The 17,285-nt window shown below is 39.7% G+C and overlaps 1 protein-coding gene across 2 annotated transcripts in view; it reads right to left on the bottom strand.

Moving 5' to 3' along the window:
* The window catches only part of LOC139688627 (glutamate [NMDA] receptor subunit 1-like), a 59,418-nt gene that overhangs the window by 18,238 nt on the left and 23,895 nt on the right, over positions 1-17,285 (bottom strand). For both annotated transcript variants that reach the window (XM_071586182.1, XM_071586183.1), the window contains exons 8-15: positions 13,828-13,941; positions 12,293-12,440; positions 9,981-10,082; positions 6,326-6,551; positions 3,529-3,672; positions 3,232-3,389; positions 2,267-2,468; positions 669-803 (exon numbers count right to left, since the gene is read on the bottom strand). In XM_071586182.1, the coding sequence (XP_071442283.1) occupies positions 669-803; positions 2,267-2,468; positions 3,232-3,389; positions 3,529-3,672; positions 6,326-6,551; positions 9,981-10,082; positions 12,293-12,440; positions 13,828-13,941 (1,229 nt within the window). The remainder of the gene's footprint in view (positions 1-668; positions 804-2,266; positions 2,469-3,231; positions 3,390-3,528; positions 3,673-6,325; positions 6,552-9,980; positions 10,083-12,292; positions 12,441-13,827; positions 13,942-17,285) is intronic.

Genomic DNA, 17,285 nt, shown 5'->3' with positions numbered 1-17,285 from the left:
TAAGTCAGTGTTCATTATAAAATCCTGTCACCTGCAGAACTCTATTGCTCTCTCCTCGCAGTATTCCTTGTTCCTAAATTGTAATCCCATACCTCACTTCCTTCACCTATCATCACGCTCTGATCACTATCAGATACTTCTTTCAAGCATCACCCTCAATTATTGCCTCTAATTGATCATTTAAGTATTAATATAGCTCAAACAAATTTGAATTGAATGGAATGAAGATGCAAATAAGAAAGATTGAACTTAATGTATACAAATATTTATGACATTCTAAAGTCTTAACAGTTGCAATATAATTTTCACCTTTAAAGACAACTGTATTGCTACTAATCAAATTTTACCACAGTGGTCTAATCATCCCCATATGTGTTGCAATGCATGTAAAACACTCTCATTAACTATGATCTCTAACTCAAGAAATGCTCTTGCTACTTCAAAAATTAATACTAGGTACATTTGTAGTATTTAAAGTAAGATCAACACAGCAATAAACAATACTTAATTATTTGGTTTCGATTTTTCAAAACAATGGGCCTGACTGAGATGCTTCCACGACATGAGAGTGTGGCATTCATTGATGAGGGGTCATATGGATGCAGTGAAGTCTTGCCATGCACAAACGCATGGTTGTTTGTGGGCACCCACCGCTGCAGAGCGCTCACCTTCGCCAATGCCACTGTTGAGGAGTACCCCCCAGGCGAACCAAATGGCACTGGACAGGTTCAGGGCATCCTCCTCTGTTGTGGCTGCTGCCGAGGATGAGGTCGACGGGCAGTAACTACCGACGCCCCTCGGGTCTGTTGAGGGTGAGAATACGGAAACATCTTGACTTAAATGGGTAACCTTCAAAGACCACCAGCCAAACATGGTCAAAATAGATGCATGGAATATCACTGCACATCAAATGGTGACTCACAATCACTTTTCCCTGCACTATTCACAAATTGTTTGTGAACTCGATAGGAATCAATGTACCACAGAGTAAAATACTAAATACTATAATTTCTAGTGATATTCAAATTGAAGGCGAACAGAACTTCAGAAATTTCTTTTTATGTTAACTTGAGAAGATTAAATTTAATGTTTGCATTGCAAGAATGTGATCATTCAGGGCTTCAAAGAAAAGTGCTTTTACCAATCCCATGAAACACCTTAACGCACCAGCCCAAAGGGATCGGGATGGTGTGGTGGCTAACGTACTGGCTTCCCACCTGGAGAGCCTGGGTTCGAATCGTGGTGGCGATGGATATTCTTCAGTGGTGTCCTGATCCCTTCTTGAGGTTCTTTGTGGAGGGTACTTAAGAGTTAGTACGCCGTCCGTCGGATGGAACGTTAAGATTTGGACCCCTTGGCATCTTTTGTTAAGAGTAGGCTAAATCCAACGCTGCGCTTCTCTCCACCCTTCATCCTTTCCTGTCCACCCCTAATGGTGCAAATGACCTCAGCTGCAGGTCGCCTCCCCTAAAACTACTACTCTAGCCCAAAAAATGGTTAAGTAGGCCCAGAAAGCTTTCTGGATTGACTTTGTCTCCAACATCAACCACATGGTAGCCCACTTTGAAACACTCAAATGGAATCCCACCTCTACCTGCTGATGGCAAAGGGTAATTTCTCATCGAGAAATTAGCAAGATTGTTACCCAGCTGTTTGCTGACACCAATAGAAATAACACCACATTTTTAAATACAAAGCAGCGAAGTGAGAGGATCTGTCCACACTTCAGGGAGGATTCCACTTCTCTACTGAGAAAACTAATTGTTATCACTTCCATTGACTTTGTGGACACCATGATATGTCCCCCCAATACTACATATATATGGCAGAAATATTCCCTTTGAGGAGTCCATCCATTTCTCAGGAATTGTCCTGAATTGCTGACTAAATTAGAGAGAGCATATCCGGGTGCTATGCAAAAAGTACTGTTGAACACAAAATATTTAAAGGTTTTTAAGCCACACCGCATGGAAATCAGATCATTCTACCATGCTTTGTTGTGCTCCAAATTGGATTATGGATCTATCATATACTCTTTTGGGAGAGAGTAATATTTTAGATCTTTGACTGGAGTTCTCAAGGTGTGTGTGTCCATTGGTCTTTCAGGACGAGCCCAGTATTAAGCATATATTCTGACCCAGGGGAACCACCTTTGGCAACCAATTTCATTGGCAATGCTGCTTTTAAATGCATAAAGCAGAGGCCTGAAGGGGGGGGGGGGACGGCACACCCGGGAGTGGTGGCAAACCTGGGGATAGTTGCAAACCTGGGGGTGGTAGGAGACCTGGGGGTGGCGGAGGTCCCCCAGCAGGCACTGGGGGTGCAACAAGACGGAATCTGCCAAATGGTGAGAACCGATCCAGGAGGTAAAGCACCAAGGCAACCACATGGACAGACACCATCACAAGAATCCACAATGTGTTGCTGAATGGCTGCAGGAAAGACACCAGCGTAGATGATCTGGATGGCTGTGGTGGAAGATGGAGACAGAGGGGCAATTTGAGAGAAACGTATGCGTTTGAAATGCTGCTTCTCAGTTAATGTGAGTGTCACCATTGGACAGTCCCACATATGAAAAACCAAAGTGGCACACAATTTTCTATCTGGATATTCATAGCATATTTCACAAGAAGTGGTTTGTGTTTAAAACACCAAGCAAATGGAGATTCAAAGCATTTGCTCAAGGGCTAAACAAGTCATAGATATGGCAGATTTAACAGAATTATAATGTTGTGGCTACATGTTAATGTATTTAGATGGCTACATCTTAAACGTATTCCATATTTCTGCATAAATCTGAATATGCAGTCAAGAATCAAAATTCTTTACATGCTAACACAAAGTGTATAATTATGACTATTCTATTGGGCCATAAAACACTCTTTTGCTTTTTCCATGGCCCCATAAAATTGATTTTTAATGATTCTTGCTTGTTAGCCAAACTTTTACATCGTCTGGATATTTTGGATCCTAAATTCATTCCCTTCCCTCCATATATTAAAATTAAAATCATAAATGGGAGGAGGATAAGGGGACTCTGAAATATTCCAGAAAGGTGGAGAGGAGTGTATCTCAAAAGCCGCAGGGGGGTGCAAGTGAACACCCACCATGAATTGCATCAGCCCATGGGCATGGATGGACCCGAGAGATCAGTGCCTGCGAAGTAAGCAAGCACTTGTGACCACATGACCAGGCCAAATGCATTATTCTCCGGTGGTGAATGATGCTCACCTTCTTCTCCAGAATGGTGATGCCCTGGTACTTGAATGGTTTGCTGAACTCGATGAACTCCGCACGCTCTGGGTTGATGGTGAGTGGGGCGACGATCATGTCCGCTCGCTCGGTCACCAGCTCCCCAATCAACCCCGTCCACTCCTTCTTCCCACCGACTAAACAGCACGGTAACAACATTCAAAGTCAACGTTTTACTGCATCTGAGACATGAAGTGACAAATCCCCTCGCCCACAGAGGGCCCTTGCCTCTGCCCCCACCCCCTTCCCCACCAAACAATAAGGGTTGCCTCTCACCTGAGGTGTTCTTCGCCACATAGGACCCAAACTGACCATCAGGTGACAGCGCCAGGCTGTACGTGAAGTTGATTGTTTTGGCAAGTTCCTTCAACAGGTCCACGCAGAATCCTTTGCAGCAGTACATGGTGCCACCTTCGTCTCCTGAAATGACAGAATTCAGTCAGTCATCAGGGGATGTCTGTAGATGCCCATCATTAATATCTTTTTAATAATGCCTGGGTACTCATCAACATCTAGAGCATGTTTTAATTTATCAACTCCAAATCCAATGCTATCCTCATAATTTGAACAGAAACTCGCTACATTGCGACAAAAGAATTAAAAGCGTAATCCTATTTTGAAAAAATCCTTCTAAAATAGGATTTTAAGCTCCATTCCATTTACTCCCACTGCGATACAAATCTCTCGCTACATGGCTGCAATTCTTGTGACTGTATCTAGCATGTTTGCTCTACTAACTCAGTTAATCTATTATAGTGTTAATGAGGAGATAAGTTATATATATATATTACATAAACCAATACAAGAAATGAATAAAAGTGATCATTACCAGTTTTATGTTTATTTTAATTAATACCTCCTATTCAATAACAAACTTCGATAAGTACAGTAAACTCCCTCGATATGATCCATGTGTGCTAATGGACACACGATAACTGAATAATAAGGAAAATAGCATTGTGTGATATATATATATATAATATATCAACCTGAAGGTCAGTTTGGTAGGTGATGTTCACCCAGTACTAAGCCCGACAGCAATTGAAATTCACCCATTAGCAGGGTAGGGGGGCCAGTTCCTTTCCCTGTGTGGGTTATGGTTTCCCAGGAAAATCTGATACCCTAAAAATCACATAGCTTGGGTGGAGCTGCAGGTGCCCAGAGAGGCTTCCAGAAATCAAACCCTGGACCCTCTGGTTAGTAGGCCAATGATGTACCCCTGGACTACCATGACCCACTAAGCATCTGTATGTGTGTATATATATACACACACACACATGCATGCACACATACACACACACACATGTAAAACTGTAATTCTACCTATTTAAAATGGCAGAAAAGAGACAAAATTTACTATCCAATTCTATTTGAGTCATTAATTTGAGTTTAATTAGCATTGGAAAGTAAATTTTGTCCATTTTTCAGCCATGTTAATAAGGTAGAATGACAGTTTTACAACAAAAAGGTACTATCTGATCAAGTGAATATCTAAACACATTTTTCTCAGAAACCTGAAGCAATCACTTAGGCTGGAAAAAAGAATGACTGGCATTGGAAAAATTAAAAAAAAAAGGCTGCTGCTGTGGATTAATATTCGTAATATTGAATAAAAGAATCCTATTCATTCAATACTACTAGCCGTAAGAGCTCAATTCTATCAATAATATTCGTAATATTTTTATAATCATTTTAAATAATGCAAAGAATAATGATTCATTTATTGAACAGCAAAACTATGCATTTGCTTGCCTTAAAGAGAGAACATGGCATTCTCAGGGCTGGTGAATAAAAGTGAAATGATAGTAAAACAACTGTAGGAAACCAGTGGAAAAGATAGAAAGGCTGACAAATATATCATAGGATTATGGAGAATTTTCAGTTTTCAATCCATCGAATATGCAGTTTACTTCTTCTGGTCAATATAAATTATCACATTAAAATTATAAACTTACCGAATTCATAAAATTTACCAAATGGTCTCAGCAATGGTTTCTATTAGAAGTTTTATCGCTTAGCTGGCAATCAGCTGACATTCTCTAAAGCAACAAAATGAGAGCTTGAACAGAAGAATTGGAGAATTAAGCAGTTTTTGCTCTTGGAAATGTTATTTTATCAGACGATGAGTTTCAGTGGAGATATTAACCCATGTGGATTGTTAAAAATTAATTTCAATCTTTCCAACCAATTCATTTCTCACTGCTTACAGTTATTTCCCATTGGAAAAGAATTTCAGGTATCGTGAAAATGTCTCATGTTGATTTTGAATTCATAAAAGCCGTTTTGTTTTTAGAGCCTTTTGTTGACAAAAAGGTAATTTTATTGAAAATATGGTGAGCAGAATTATAAAACATTTTCTTATGATGAATAAACTGGAGCAAATACTATTGTGTCGACTCTGGATCCACTGTGTTCCAGCCTTCACTTCCCTGCATTAGCATAGATTTTCAGAATGCAGCTCATACTAGCTTAGGCTCAGTTCTGGCTGGATTGGGCCCACCTGCCTAGTAGCCAGGGCCAAGTGAAGTGGGTAACACTGTCTATTGACATTGCTACCCACATATCCAACATCGAGAAAAGGATGGCTTGAGATAAAAACTAAAAATACAGCTGTCATTAGCTGAAGGCTGCCCACTTTTGTTGCCCAATCTGACTGACTTTTTTATTTGGATTTTTGGACTGTTTACCCTTTGAGATACTGCAGGGAAAAAATTTGCTGATCCTCGACAAGAAATCAGTTATGATTGTAATACCATTGAAGCTACCTCTGCTGCTGCAATTGCCAACAATAGGAAAGATCAAGAGAAAAGTTGAAGGTTCCCTTGAAGATGAAAACTTCAGTTGTAAATGCAGTTGGGATTCAGACATTTACAAATCAAAACTTAAATTTCCTTTCAATCAACCCCAAATATTGTCTCCACACTGGTATCTTTTCCTTTCAAAATATCTTACACATTTTTCTATGCTACAATGACCATCTGTCATCGGGGATATTGGAGTTTTTCCCCTCTTGGCACATTGTCCTTTCATCATCGAACACTGTCTCATAACCCAGGTGGTGAAGGTAACTGACCGTCCTCAGAAGCATTGAAGTGGGGGCATGGAATCTCATCAAGGTGGCAGCCTTCAATTTGGGCAGCCTCGGATTCATCGAGGCCAGAGGGCGATGCACTGGCTCCCAGCGAGGGACCCCCAAATGCCTCCTCAGGATTCCGGGTCGAGTGCAGGCCACTCTGGGCTCGTGTACCCCACTTGACCTCCCGCACATACACAAAGGGCTTCTCCTCGATGGTCAGCACCTGAAATGTGGGAGGTATTACATTGATGGGGCTAATACAAGGAATTGCTGACTTCTAACCATTCACTCTGACAGGATGGAATCACAGTTATTATTAGTAACCCTAAGGAATGAAGTCAAATTATGCCTGGTGTTTTTATGATTATGCATTATTCAAGGGAAGAATGAGTACTTAAATCTGTCAGTGCTGACACATATCTCTCTCATTCCATCTTGGATGCCAATCTGCCAGTACGGCCGTAATGATTCCCTCTTTGGTGACACTAATGAACTCAGCTGCCTCTCTAATCATCTTTATATTACATGCTCTATTCATTACTCCATAACCTCTCATCACATTTACTCTGTCATGCCTAAACCCTTCTCTAAGCAGTTTTCAACAGATCTGCGAGGTTCCCTCCGCACCTAATCCAAATTCTGAATCAACATTTTCTCCGATGGCTTTCTTCCATTCTTCTGATTCTAAATACTTGCCACATATTCCAGACGAATGTAACCAATGCTAATTAACACCTACCATTCACTTTTTTGTAACTTTTTTCCTTCTGAGAAGTTTTAAGGAAAAGTAGCAATTACTATTTTCTTCCCCTGTTCATTCTGGAGATATAACTCCAAGGTGTAATAAAAGGAGCCACTGGAATAACAATAATCTGAAAAATGGGCCATTACAGATTGATTAGATGGACTGATAGGAACTGCCTTGTCCAACAGCCTCTGGCTGCCACTCAGACAAAAGTGCTGTGTTCTTAGAAGAGTCTCTTTGCAAAACTTTTAGACTGCTCTGAGCCTGAAGTCAACTGGGTACAACTTGAGGATGTGCCATTGAGGCATCCACCATGTGGCTAAGTGGCCAAGTAATGGTGGTGACCACCCTGCTGGAGGCAACTTGGTCGCCCCATGACGAATTTTTCCTCTGACCCATTCTGCCACCATAATTAGATCCCAATTGGGATTATTCCTTGAATTTGCCCCTCCACACAAAAATAATTAAATAGATCTGCAGGATCTTCTTCAGGGTTGTTGAACTAAGGGCATCCAAATTCTTCTCTCATTTGGCTGATACACCTTCACTGCATCGATAGGTAATTTTCACAGAGGTGCAGTTGAGAATTAAATTAAATTTTCCATTTGCATTAAGAAAAACAGAAAGTAATAACAAAAAATTAAATTACTGCTTGATGACAACTGGAGCGTGCTCTCACAGTCATTTAACTGTTGTCAGGGTGGAATGTAGTTGGGAGCCACTGAGGTAATGCATTGTCAGGGTGTTCGACGTGCTTGGGCGGAGTCCATCATTTTCTGCCAGCACATTTATATGCATAGTGGCAGAAAATCATATTTTATTCCCTGTACTATTTGAATGACTTGTGAGGGCGAAAGGTTTTGTGATTGTTAAGATGGTAACAAATACTAATTCAAAGAAACTGTGGGAGATAGTGGGAGACAGTAACTTTTAATGGAGTCATCCACTAATTTGCAATACAATGCAACAATTCCTAAATGTAAAAATCATTTCCATGTGGAAATTGAGGGTTCCGAATTCGTGTCACCATCAAGGTGAACTATTTCCACAAATTGAAGTTGCTGCAAATGATAAATATCAAGTTTTTCAAAACAGATTGTGTGAGTCTTACATATTGATGGGCATTGCTATAATTAAGGGCAATCTATAGATGGCATCTGGCCCTATGATTGACCACAATGAGTATGTCCGAGGAAAGGAAGGAGGGGAGTGCAAGAATGGGGGGGCAGGAGGAAAGAAACAGGACAAGTACACGAAGCACATGCCCAGCCTCATCATGGCCTTTTACCAAGCTTGCAAAACACCCAAGTCAAATGCATACTACTGCATCAGAAATACCAAAATATAGCCACTTGAACTGCTGAGATGCCCTCTAACGCTTTGAAATTTTGAGGGCCTTTAACATAACATGACCATAACATCATGTTTCTTTAAACATGATGTTATGATGAAATACCGTACATGCATGGGAGTATGTGGTATCTCTCACAGTTTCTTAGTATTTGTAAAAGTAAAAACACACTGGTGTTTAAAGTTAGCTTTAAACTCGTGGACTGTGGCACCACATGCACCTCTACAAACACCTGTGACATTGTATGTACGGTATCTCATCATCATAACAACTTGGACATTGGTCACATTCAGGTCCTCACCTGGGTGAAACACATACTAGGGGGAATATGTGGACAAGTCAACAAAAAATCAGGATTTATTAGAAGGGGATTGGGGAAATGTAAGAAGAAGGTTTAAGAGCAATGTTATCTTTCACTCTTAAGACCTAATTTAGAATATGCTGCTGGTGTATTATGAGATCCACATGAAGTTGGATTTACAGCCAAATTGGGTTAGGTGTAGCGTAGAGGAGCTAGATTTCTAAAACATTTTAATGATAAACTGAGTAGCATATAGAAATTATTTGAGGAGCTAGGTTGGGAATCATTCATGGAGGGAATGTTCAATTACATATTAAATCTCTTGTGCTAATTGGACGGAGATCTCTCTCTAGCTATAATGTTGAAAATGTATTATTAGCCCTATTGTACTATGGTAGGAGAGACCATGTCAATAAGCTTAGAGAGAGAGAGAGAGTAAAAGTAGAACAGATAGGTTTTAGATGTCATTTTTTCATTAATTTTAATTATATTAACATAAAAATAACAATTAGAATAGCATTATCCAACCATGCTAGAGGGAAAAGTATTTCCTTTTTTCATTCTCAGTTGTGTATTATGCTGCCTTTCTCTCCTCTAGCTTTAGTTTTTGTCCTTCTTGTTATCGACATTGAACCACAGGAACTTCTTCAGATCTCAATATGGTGGGTTTATCAAATTTTAGAGCAAGAAAGCTCACAGCCCTTGAAATTACAGGGAACCCTTTGAACTCATTGACTGGAAAATGGAAGGCCTGCTTTCCATGAACGAGGCTTGATTTTAATGGCCACAATTCAGACCACGTTCAGCCTTTAAAGTTCCAGATGTCCAATACCATCCATAAATGAAGCCTTTTGTAAATCCAAATCTGAAGTTGCCCGTGAATTGAAATTTATTCCAGTTATTGCAAAAAAGGAAGTGCCGAATAAAATATTATATCTGTCAAGTAGTGAAACATTCATACATATTTCTCATGAATGGCTGTAAGACTCTCATATGTGTTTTGTTTTGTAAGTAAATAAAAGTTCAGTCACCAGATGGATGACTCAGGCATGAAATTTTGTAGTTTCATTAATTAATTTTTCTCATATCCCATATATCTTTGATAATTTCCGTGCAAAGCTTTGGGTAATATTTTCCTAGACTGGGCATACTCTTTGAGAGTCTTTCTGTGTGAGGGAACAACTGCTGGGACAATTTTACATTTTCGTGTAGAAAATTAAAAGATGGCAGGGTATGTAAATGCATGTGCACTCGCCTTGAGATGCGTGGGAATCATGAATCCCTCCGGCTTGGTACGAAGTCTCCCAGGCCATAAGATCGCACCTTCGTCCAGTTTCAGAGCCATCTTGTCTGATTCCTGAAGCAAACAATTTTAGTCAGCCAATTGATGTTGATTCAACTAATTACTCTCCAATATTTCACAATGGGCCCACATAATACACAGGCATCAAAGGCCCATTAATAGCTGGTGACATAATGGGCTGCAGGAGTAATAATTTTTTTTGTACTTTTGTGTAGTTGGGTATCATAGACTCTAAAAAGGCATGCAATTGACAACTATGCTGGTGCCAGTTGTGATTGGAGGCCACTTCAACTGGTTTGAATAATGATCAAAAGATCTTTTCTGTTTGGGCAACCACAAAATGGGGTTGGCATTCTCGGCTCCTCAAGTTAGGAAGTGACTTTGAAGCCCAAGCATGCGACGGAGGAGGTGGGTAGTAATGGGGAGGGGAGATTTTGCCATTGAAATGGAGAGTATATTAAAATCAACCAATTGAAAATCCTTGTCTTTCAAGTAAAGTGTGCTCTAAAAATATATCAGACCCCTTCTTAAGTAAGAAGCAGTATTTCCCTTCCTACTTACCTAAATGAATATTCAATTCTTTAATGAAAAAAGAATGCAATTTAAAAAACTGTATAGGATAATGAAATTTCCATCTCCAAATTATCATTAGATAAACAAAAATACCCCCAAAATGGGTCAATATACCCAAACCAATCCAATACCAATATACAGTATGCTACTCCCAAAGGTTGGATTGATATACGAGGGTAGGATTCACTTCACACAACACTCTATAGGGCATGTGTTCAATCCACATATTGGCAACTTACATATAAACATTTAGTATCATGTCTTTCACTTACATGATGATAGATGGCAGTATGTGCCAATGACATATAGGGAGTCAGCCATTTAAAATTTTCGAATTATTTTATTCGTTGCTTGAAGGTTGCAGCCCCATCGCCATTTTCAGGAGTGGGCATAGCAATCATTCATATTTACTAGAAGAAATGAATTTCATTTCATTTCATTACACATTTCAAGTCACTTATCTTCAAGTAATATTCAAATAAAGGAGTTTCTATTTCTTGTAAGCAAGAAATGTTAAACATCAGTGCTTGTTTATTTTATTTATCATGTTGTCAAGATCACCAAGAAAATCTGATTTGTAAATGAAATAAGAAAAAGAAAATGAGATTGAAATTTCAAACTGTCAATAGGATTTAAATGAAGGAAGGAATCAAGGAAGAAATAAAACAAGTTTTGCAAAAGCACTGATTTGAAATCCATGGCTTCAAAGAGTACCCAGAATACAGCAGTCAGCACTAGCATTTTTATGGAGCTATAAAAATAAATAATGATCAGTGCATTCTATCATCATGTAAGTAAACTATTGAATCCTAAATAAAAGCTGGAGTTGGTTCAATCACATTTCAAAGATGTTGAGTGGACGGAAGTTCCTAATTCCGTGTGCCACCTGTGGTTCCCCAGGTTATGCACAAATCCAGAGATACATGGATTTGAACTCAGGCCCTCAGGTCATCTGCCAGGCTCTCTGCCCACCATACCCAATGATTCAGGCAATGTCTGTAAATTCTCAGACTGCCTTCAAGTAATAACAGGAACGAAAATGCCATCAGCATTATATGCATTGCACGAAAGACTTACTTCACAGTGGTAGATATCAACATTGATTATCTTCATAAACAGTCGACTGATAGCAGGTGGCTTTCTGAAGGACCCTGGAAATGATTACACAACTCTATGGACTTCCTAGAAAACTGGCACTTGTAAAGCATCTTCACTGATACGCCAATCATTGACCAGTTCATTCTTAATTGACATATACTATCTCCCCACACAGCCCCAATATGTGTCCTCTTTCTCCCCCAATCAACCGCCCTAACAATCTCCACCCCATCAAGAGAGAGGACGGCCTCTCACTACCCTGCTCCTCCATTCACTACTCCTTTAATCATACATTGTCCTGCAACAACTTTAAATTTGAATTGTATTGACAAACATACAAAACATCCTTGCAGAAGCTGCTCTTAAGCATGATAATGAAAATTAAATAAGTTAGTTGATGGGATATTATCACAGGCATAAGTAATATAAGAATATTATGGAAATTCTTTATAAATGCTTTTGTCTCTTGGTTGATACCAAAGATTTGCCGTATCCAATGCTGTCATATCCCAACATTCTTTCGACTAGTTGACAGAAGTTAAAAGCCATTGCATTTCATGGGACTGCATGGGAGTGGTAGTGAGAGTACTTGCCGCGCAATAGTAGTGCTGCCCAACGGAGATGTGCTCACCCCTCAGCCGCACATTCACCACGTCATATTCCGCATTGATTCTGTCCCCATTGTCGTCAAATGCCACCTTGCCTGTCTTCCCATTGAGTAGCACCTGGCGGCGGATATATCTATAGGGGAGAAGAGGCCAGTGGATGCATTGGGGGCATAGTGAATAAATCAGCCATCCATTCACCACGAGTTGAGAGTGTGGCACCAAGGATCTTTAGGTTCACAAGCAGTTGTTTTTGTAGGATTCCTTGCTGCTGGAGAAAACTTTCAGAGTGTGATTGTAAATGAAAGAAAGAGATCAAAGAAATGTGAAGACAAAGACATGCAACTTGCATCTCCTTATGGAGCGAACAAATATGGTCTATATTCTATTGTTTCAGGCTTCACTTCGTGGAAGTATTTAATACCCATACTAAAAAGAAAGAAAGACTTGTACTTTTCCACAGATTTTAAGTCTGTGGAAAAGTACGAGTCTTTCTTTTTAGTATGGAAAGTATGGTCTAATTCAAAGAACTGCGGGAGATGCCTAGACAGTTACCTTAACTAAGTCATCTGATGATGTCAAACGAAATGTAGAAATTTCACAGTGGGTAGAAATACTTTGCCAAGGCTGGGAATTGAATCCAGGTCCCTTGATATCCAGACAACTCTACAGCCAATTAAATTACTGAGGCATCCTCTTAATGCAATATGAATTTCTAGGGGTTGTAAGGATCAAGATGTTATGAGTAACTGCCATATATTCAATGGTTTACGTAATCATGGATATGTGCATGACACCAATGTCCACCAAGTTAAAGCCAACGTTTAAACACAGAAAGGTGCTTGGAAATCAAAATATCTGGGTTCAAGTCCCAGTCAAGGTGAATGATGTTTACAATTTGTGAAATTCTTGAGAAGTGTGGCCTTCCAAGAAATTTAAGTGCCCATGGCAATCAATGCCTCACATGGAGGCCCCCAAAATGACAGCCGAGAGTCCCTGCTGAAGGCCCCTCACTCAAGGTTGCCAAACACAACAAGCCAACCCTGCTTGTTATTTTCATTTTATTGAGCTGGTAAAAGAATATTAATGATTTTAGTTTGAGCATTTGTTCTCCTGATCTTTTTGGAGGACATAAATGGTTCTCAAATTCATGTCTAATTTAGAACCCCTTTTCCCTGAAAAAAATAAACTTTACTTGTAAAAATAAATAAGAAATCAAGTTAAATTTATGAATGTTAATACAGTCAAATAGTATGGCTTTACATGCATTATATATTCCAAACATTTTCTGAAAAATTTCATGTTTTATCAATTTTCACAGGCAAATATGGAATTTCATAGGCAAAGTGGAATTCATCAAGGGTCCACATTTCATCTTCTCATGAAATGGCAATCAAATTAGGACTGAACCCAATTGTGCCCAAAGGACACACAACCGCTCCTTGGCGTGGAAAGCCAGCCGGCCATCATGCTATTTCCGTTTAGGAGGAAAGAGGAGCATGCTCTGGAAGGATGGGACTCACTCGAAGAGCACTTTCCCCGTTTCCCAAATGGATCCGGAATTGTCGCAGTCATTAGGCGCCTCAGTGATGTTCTCCTTGGCGTTCATGTCACGAAGAGCTGAAGCTAAAATGTATCTGCAAAGAAGTGACACCAGGGACTGATTAATGAGTGGAGTCCCAGTCTGGTGCATTGACCGTCCACCCATGACCTTGTGATCTTGCACTCATGTACAAAATACCCCGCAAGCCACCACAAGTGTGTGTGGCCATGGGTGTTAAGGCATCAGCCATTCATGCAGAGATCAGCTCATACATTCATTGGCTGCATCAACAGCTCATACATTGCAGACATCATCTCAATCATTATACATTAGCTAATATAGATAGGCACTCACGTACATACACACGTGTATGCTTGCTTGCATGTACGCATTGTGCCTAGGCACGGTAGGTCAATGGAAGAAACCTAGGATTCATTCTTCCAAGAAATCCAACTAAGTCTAACCAGTAAATTGGCAAGTCCTTTCAGCTAACTAAAAGCCACCTGCCAATAATGCCTTTGGAGAAACAAAATATGTAATTGTTCTGTTTATCACATTTCTAAGTATTGCAACTTGCACCAAAAATATACGCAGACCCAATAAGGTGAATGAGGTAAGAAAAGGCACGACAATGTTAACACTTAGGTTAATGAGGCAATCATCATTGGATAGTGAGGGGGAACGCAGAAAGGCCTCTCCACATGGATGATATCTCTCATGGTCTGCTGTCAACAATAGGGTGGGAAATTTTCTACCTGGGGCATCAAGCATGGGGACCTTAAGTTGCATGGCCATGGGAAATAGAATTTACCCATTCTTGCTTTCCAGTTCTGCATGACCTGTCTTGGTGATGGTGGTGGTCTATTGTATAAATAGTTGTGGTTCATTTTTCTTCTCTACTATTTAACATAGCAGAGAACTTCTGCAATGGGTGAAATTAGCATGTTTAAAACAAAGTTTTTGGCTAATATATTCTATTGTTTCAGGCTTCACTTCGTGGAAGTAATTGATATCCATTATTGAAATAGAAAGAAAGACTCGTACTTTTCCACAGATTTTATTATACGGCACGACGCGTTTCACCGACTTGCGGCATCATCAGGTACCAGGTACCGGGTAGCATCAGGTATCAGGTACCATCAGGTAATATTTTTGGCTAATATTTATACATAAGAAGCCCCAGAAGTACCTGGCCTGACCTAGAGATGGCGGTAGTTGTTTGAAAAATATCACTTTATTAGAAAGTATGCAATCTATAAAGCATATATTTCAAGTTTGAAGATGCTACGTTGTTTAGTATTTGCTTGGCAGCCATCAATAGGGAACGTATTCAGTGAATATGTGAAAATGGAGAATATTGGTCATCGTTATGAGATACACAATACTTTTATTTGAAAGGCCTCAGCCCAACCAATATGAAAGCTGAACTGGATTCTACTCTGGGTGAGTCTGCTCCTTCCTTTACAGCAGTAAAATATTGGGTAGCAGAGTTTAAATGAGGCCGTATGAGCTGTCAAGATGAGCATCGTATTGGTCAACCAAATGATGTGATAACTCCAGAAACTGTGAAGAAAATCCACAAAAGGATACTGGATGATCGTTGACTGTAAGTGAGCAAGCTAACAGACATAGTAGGCATTTCAAAAAGTGCGGTACATTGCATGTTAACTAAAAATTTGGACATGAGAAAGCTGTGTGTAAGATGTGTGCCACGTTTGCTCACACTCGAGCAAAACCAGTGTCGTGAAGATGTTTCAATTGAGGATTTAGCCAAGTTTCACAGCATCAAAGCAGAACTTTTGCACCGTTTCATAACTATTGATGAAATGTGGGTCCATTACATCACACCTGAGACAAAAGAACAATCAAAACAATGGATTCAAAAGGGAGAACCACCTCCAAAGAAGGCAAAGAACCGTTTCATCTACAGGTGAGGTCATGGCGTCGGTTTTTTGGGCTGCGTGTGGGATAATTTTCATTGACTATCTTGAAAAAGGAAAAACTATAAACGGTGAGTATTATGTGAACCTGTTGCAATGTTTGAGCGAAGAAATCAAGCAAAAGTGGCTGCATTTGGCTCTAGAAGAAAGTGTTTTTTCGTTAAGACAATCCACCAGCTCACAAATCCATCATTGCAATGGCCAAAATTAATTGATTAAAGTTTGAATTACTACCTCATGCACCCTATTTGCCAGATTTAGCCCCCTCGGATTATTTTCTACTATCAAACTTGAAAATATAGCTTGGTGGTCAAAGATTTTCCCACCGTGAAGAAGTGATGTCGGCAGTTAATGGCTATTTTGAGGAGCAAGACAGTTCTTAGAGTAAAAAGGGTATCAAACTTATTGAACATCACTGGGAAAAGTGTATAGAGCTGAAAGGAGATTACATTGAAAAATAAATACATTTTTCCAAAATTTTGGTGTTTCCTTTGTTGGGTTGGGTACTTCTGGGACCATCCTCGTACGTGTGTGTAATATTATACCTGTATGGGTGCACAAACATACACATTTTTCATGGATTTTAAGAGGATGTTTTTTCCCTTTTCCTAACCCTTCAAGCACCAAGCACCTTAGGATGCCAGCACCATTCTATCTGGTGCTTGCATCCTAAGCCACACACCTTTTTGGTAGATTACATGGTATTTGTGTAAATATAGTTGTTGATGTAAAGACATTCAGCGAAGCAAGCTTTGGCATAGATAAGGATAGGCCTAGGCATACTTGATGGTGAGATAGAAAGGTCATTAAGCTAAAAGAAATCAAAAAAGGCTGTGGAAGTATATTCCAATAATCCAATAGAACTCCTTAAGGGTTCAGGAAAACATAGGAGTAAGAGATTTCATGGACTAATTCTTAGCATTTATGAGGCAGGAATTTGGCAAAAAGATTTCATTAAATCAATGCAAGTTCCTATCCAAAGGAGTGTGAATATGCAGACTGCAGAGCATGTTTGATTTTGCATGCAGCTTAGGCCATATACAGGATGATAAATGAAAGGACTGAGAGACAGGAAAATGATTACATATCAATTTGAGTTCAGGAAGGGGAGAGATACCCATGATGCCATAGCAGTAATAAGGTCACTAATAGGAATACAATCAGGATGTATTAGTTTGATTCATTGATTTTGAGGTACTTGATAGAGTGGTGTGGGTAAAATTAATGAATTGATAACCGGAAACAGGCGTGCCTAAGACTTATCAAAAATATGTGCCAGTGAAGAACTGCTCATGTGTGACTGGCAGATTGACAGTTGGGATGGACAGTGTTATGAAGAGGAGTTAGATGGGAGTGTCTGTTGCCACCTGTACTTTTCAATGCATATGTGGAGGAAATGGTGAAGGGACATAAGAAGAACTAACTATATAGAGGAATCAAATTTGGCAGACAATTCAGCTAGGTTTGCTTATGAGCTGTCTGTAGTTTGCCAATCAGC

Source organism: Hetaerina americana, unplaced genomic scaffold (assembly GCF_022747635.1).
Source record: "Hetaerina americana unplaced genomic scaffold, ioHetAmer1.1.p SCAF_21, whole genome shotgun sequence".
Taxonomy (NCBI): Eukaryota; Metazoa; Arthropoda; class Insecta; order Odonata; family Calopterygidae; genus Hetaerina; species Hetaerina americana.
The sequence above is the reverse complement of the archived record's forward strand: the minus strand, read 5'-3'. Positions and strand labels throughout refer to the sequence as shown.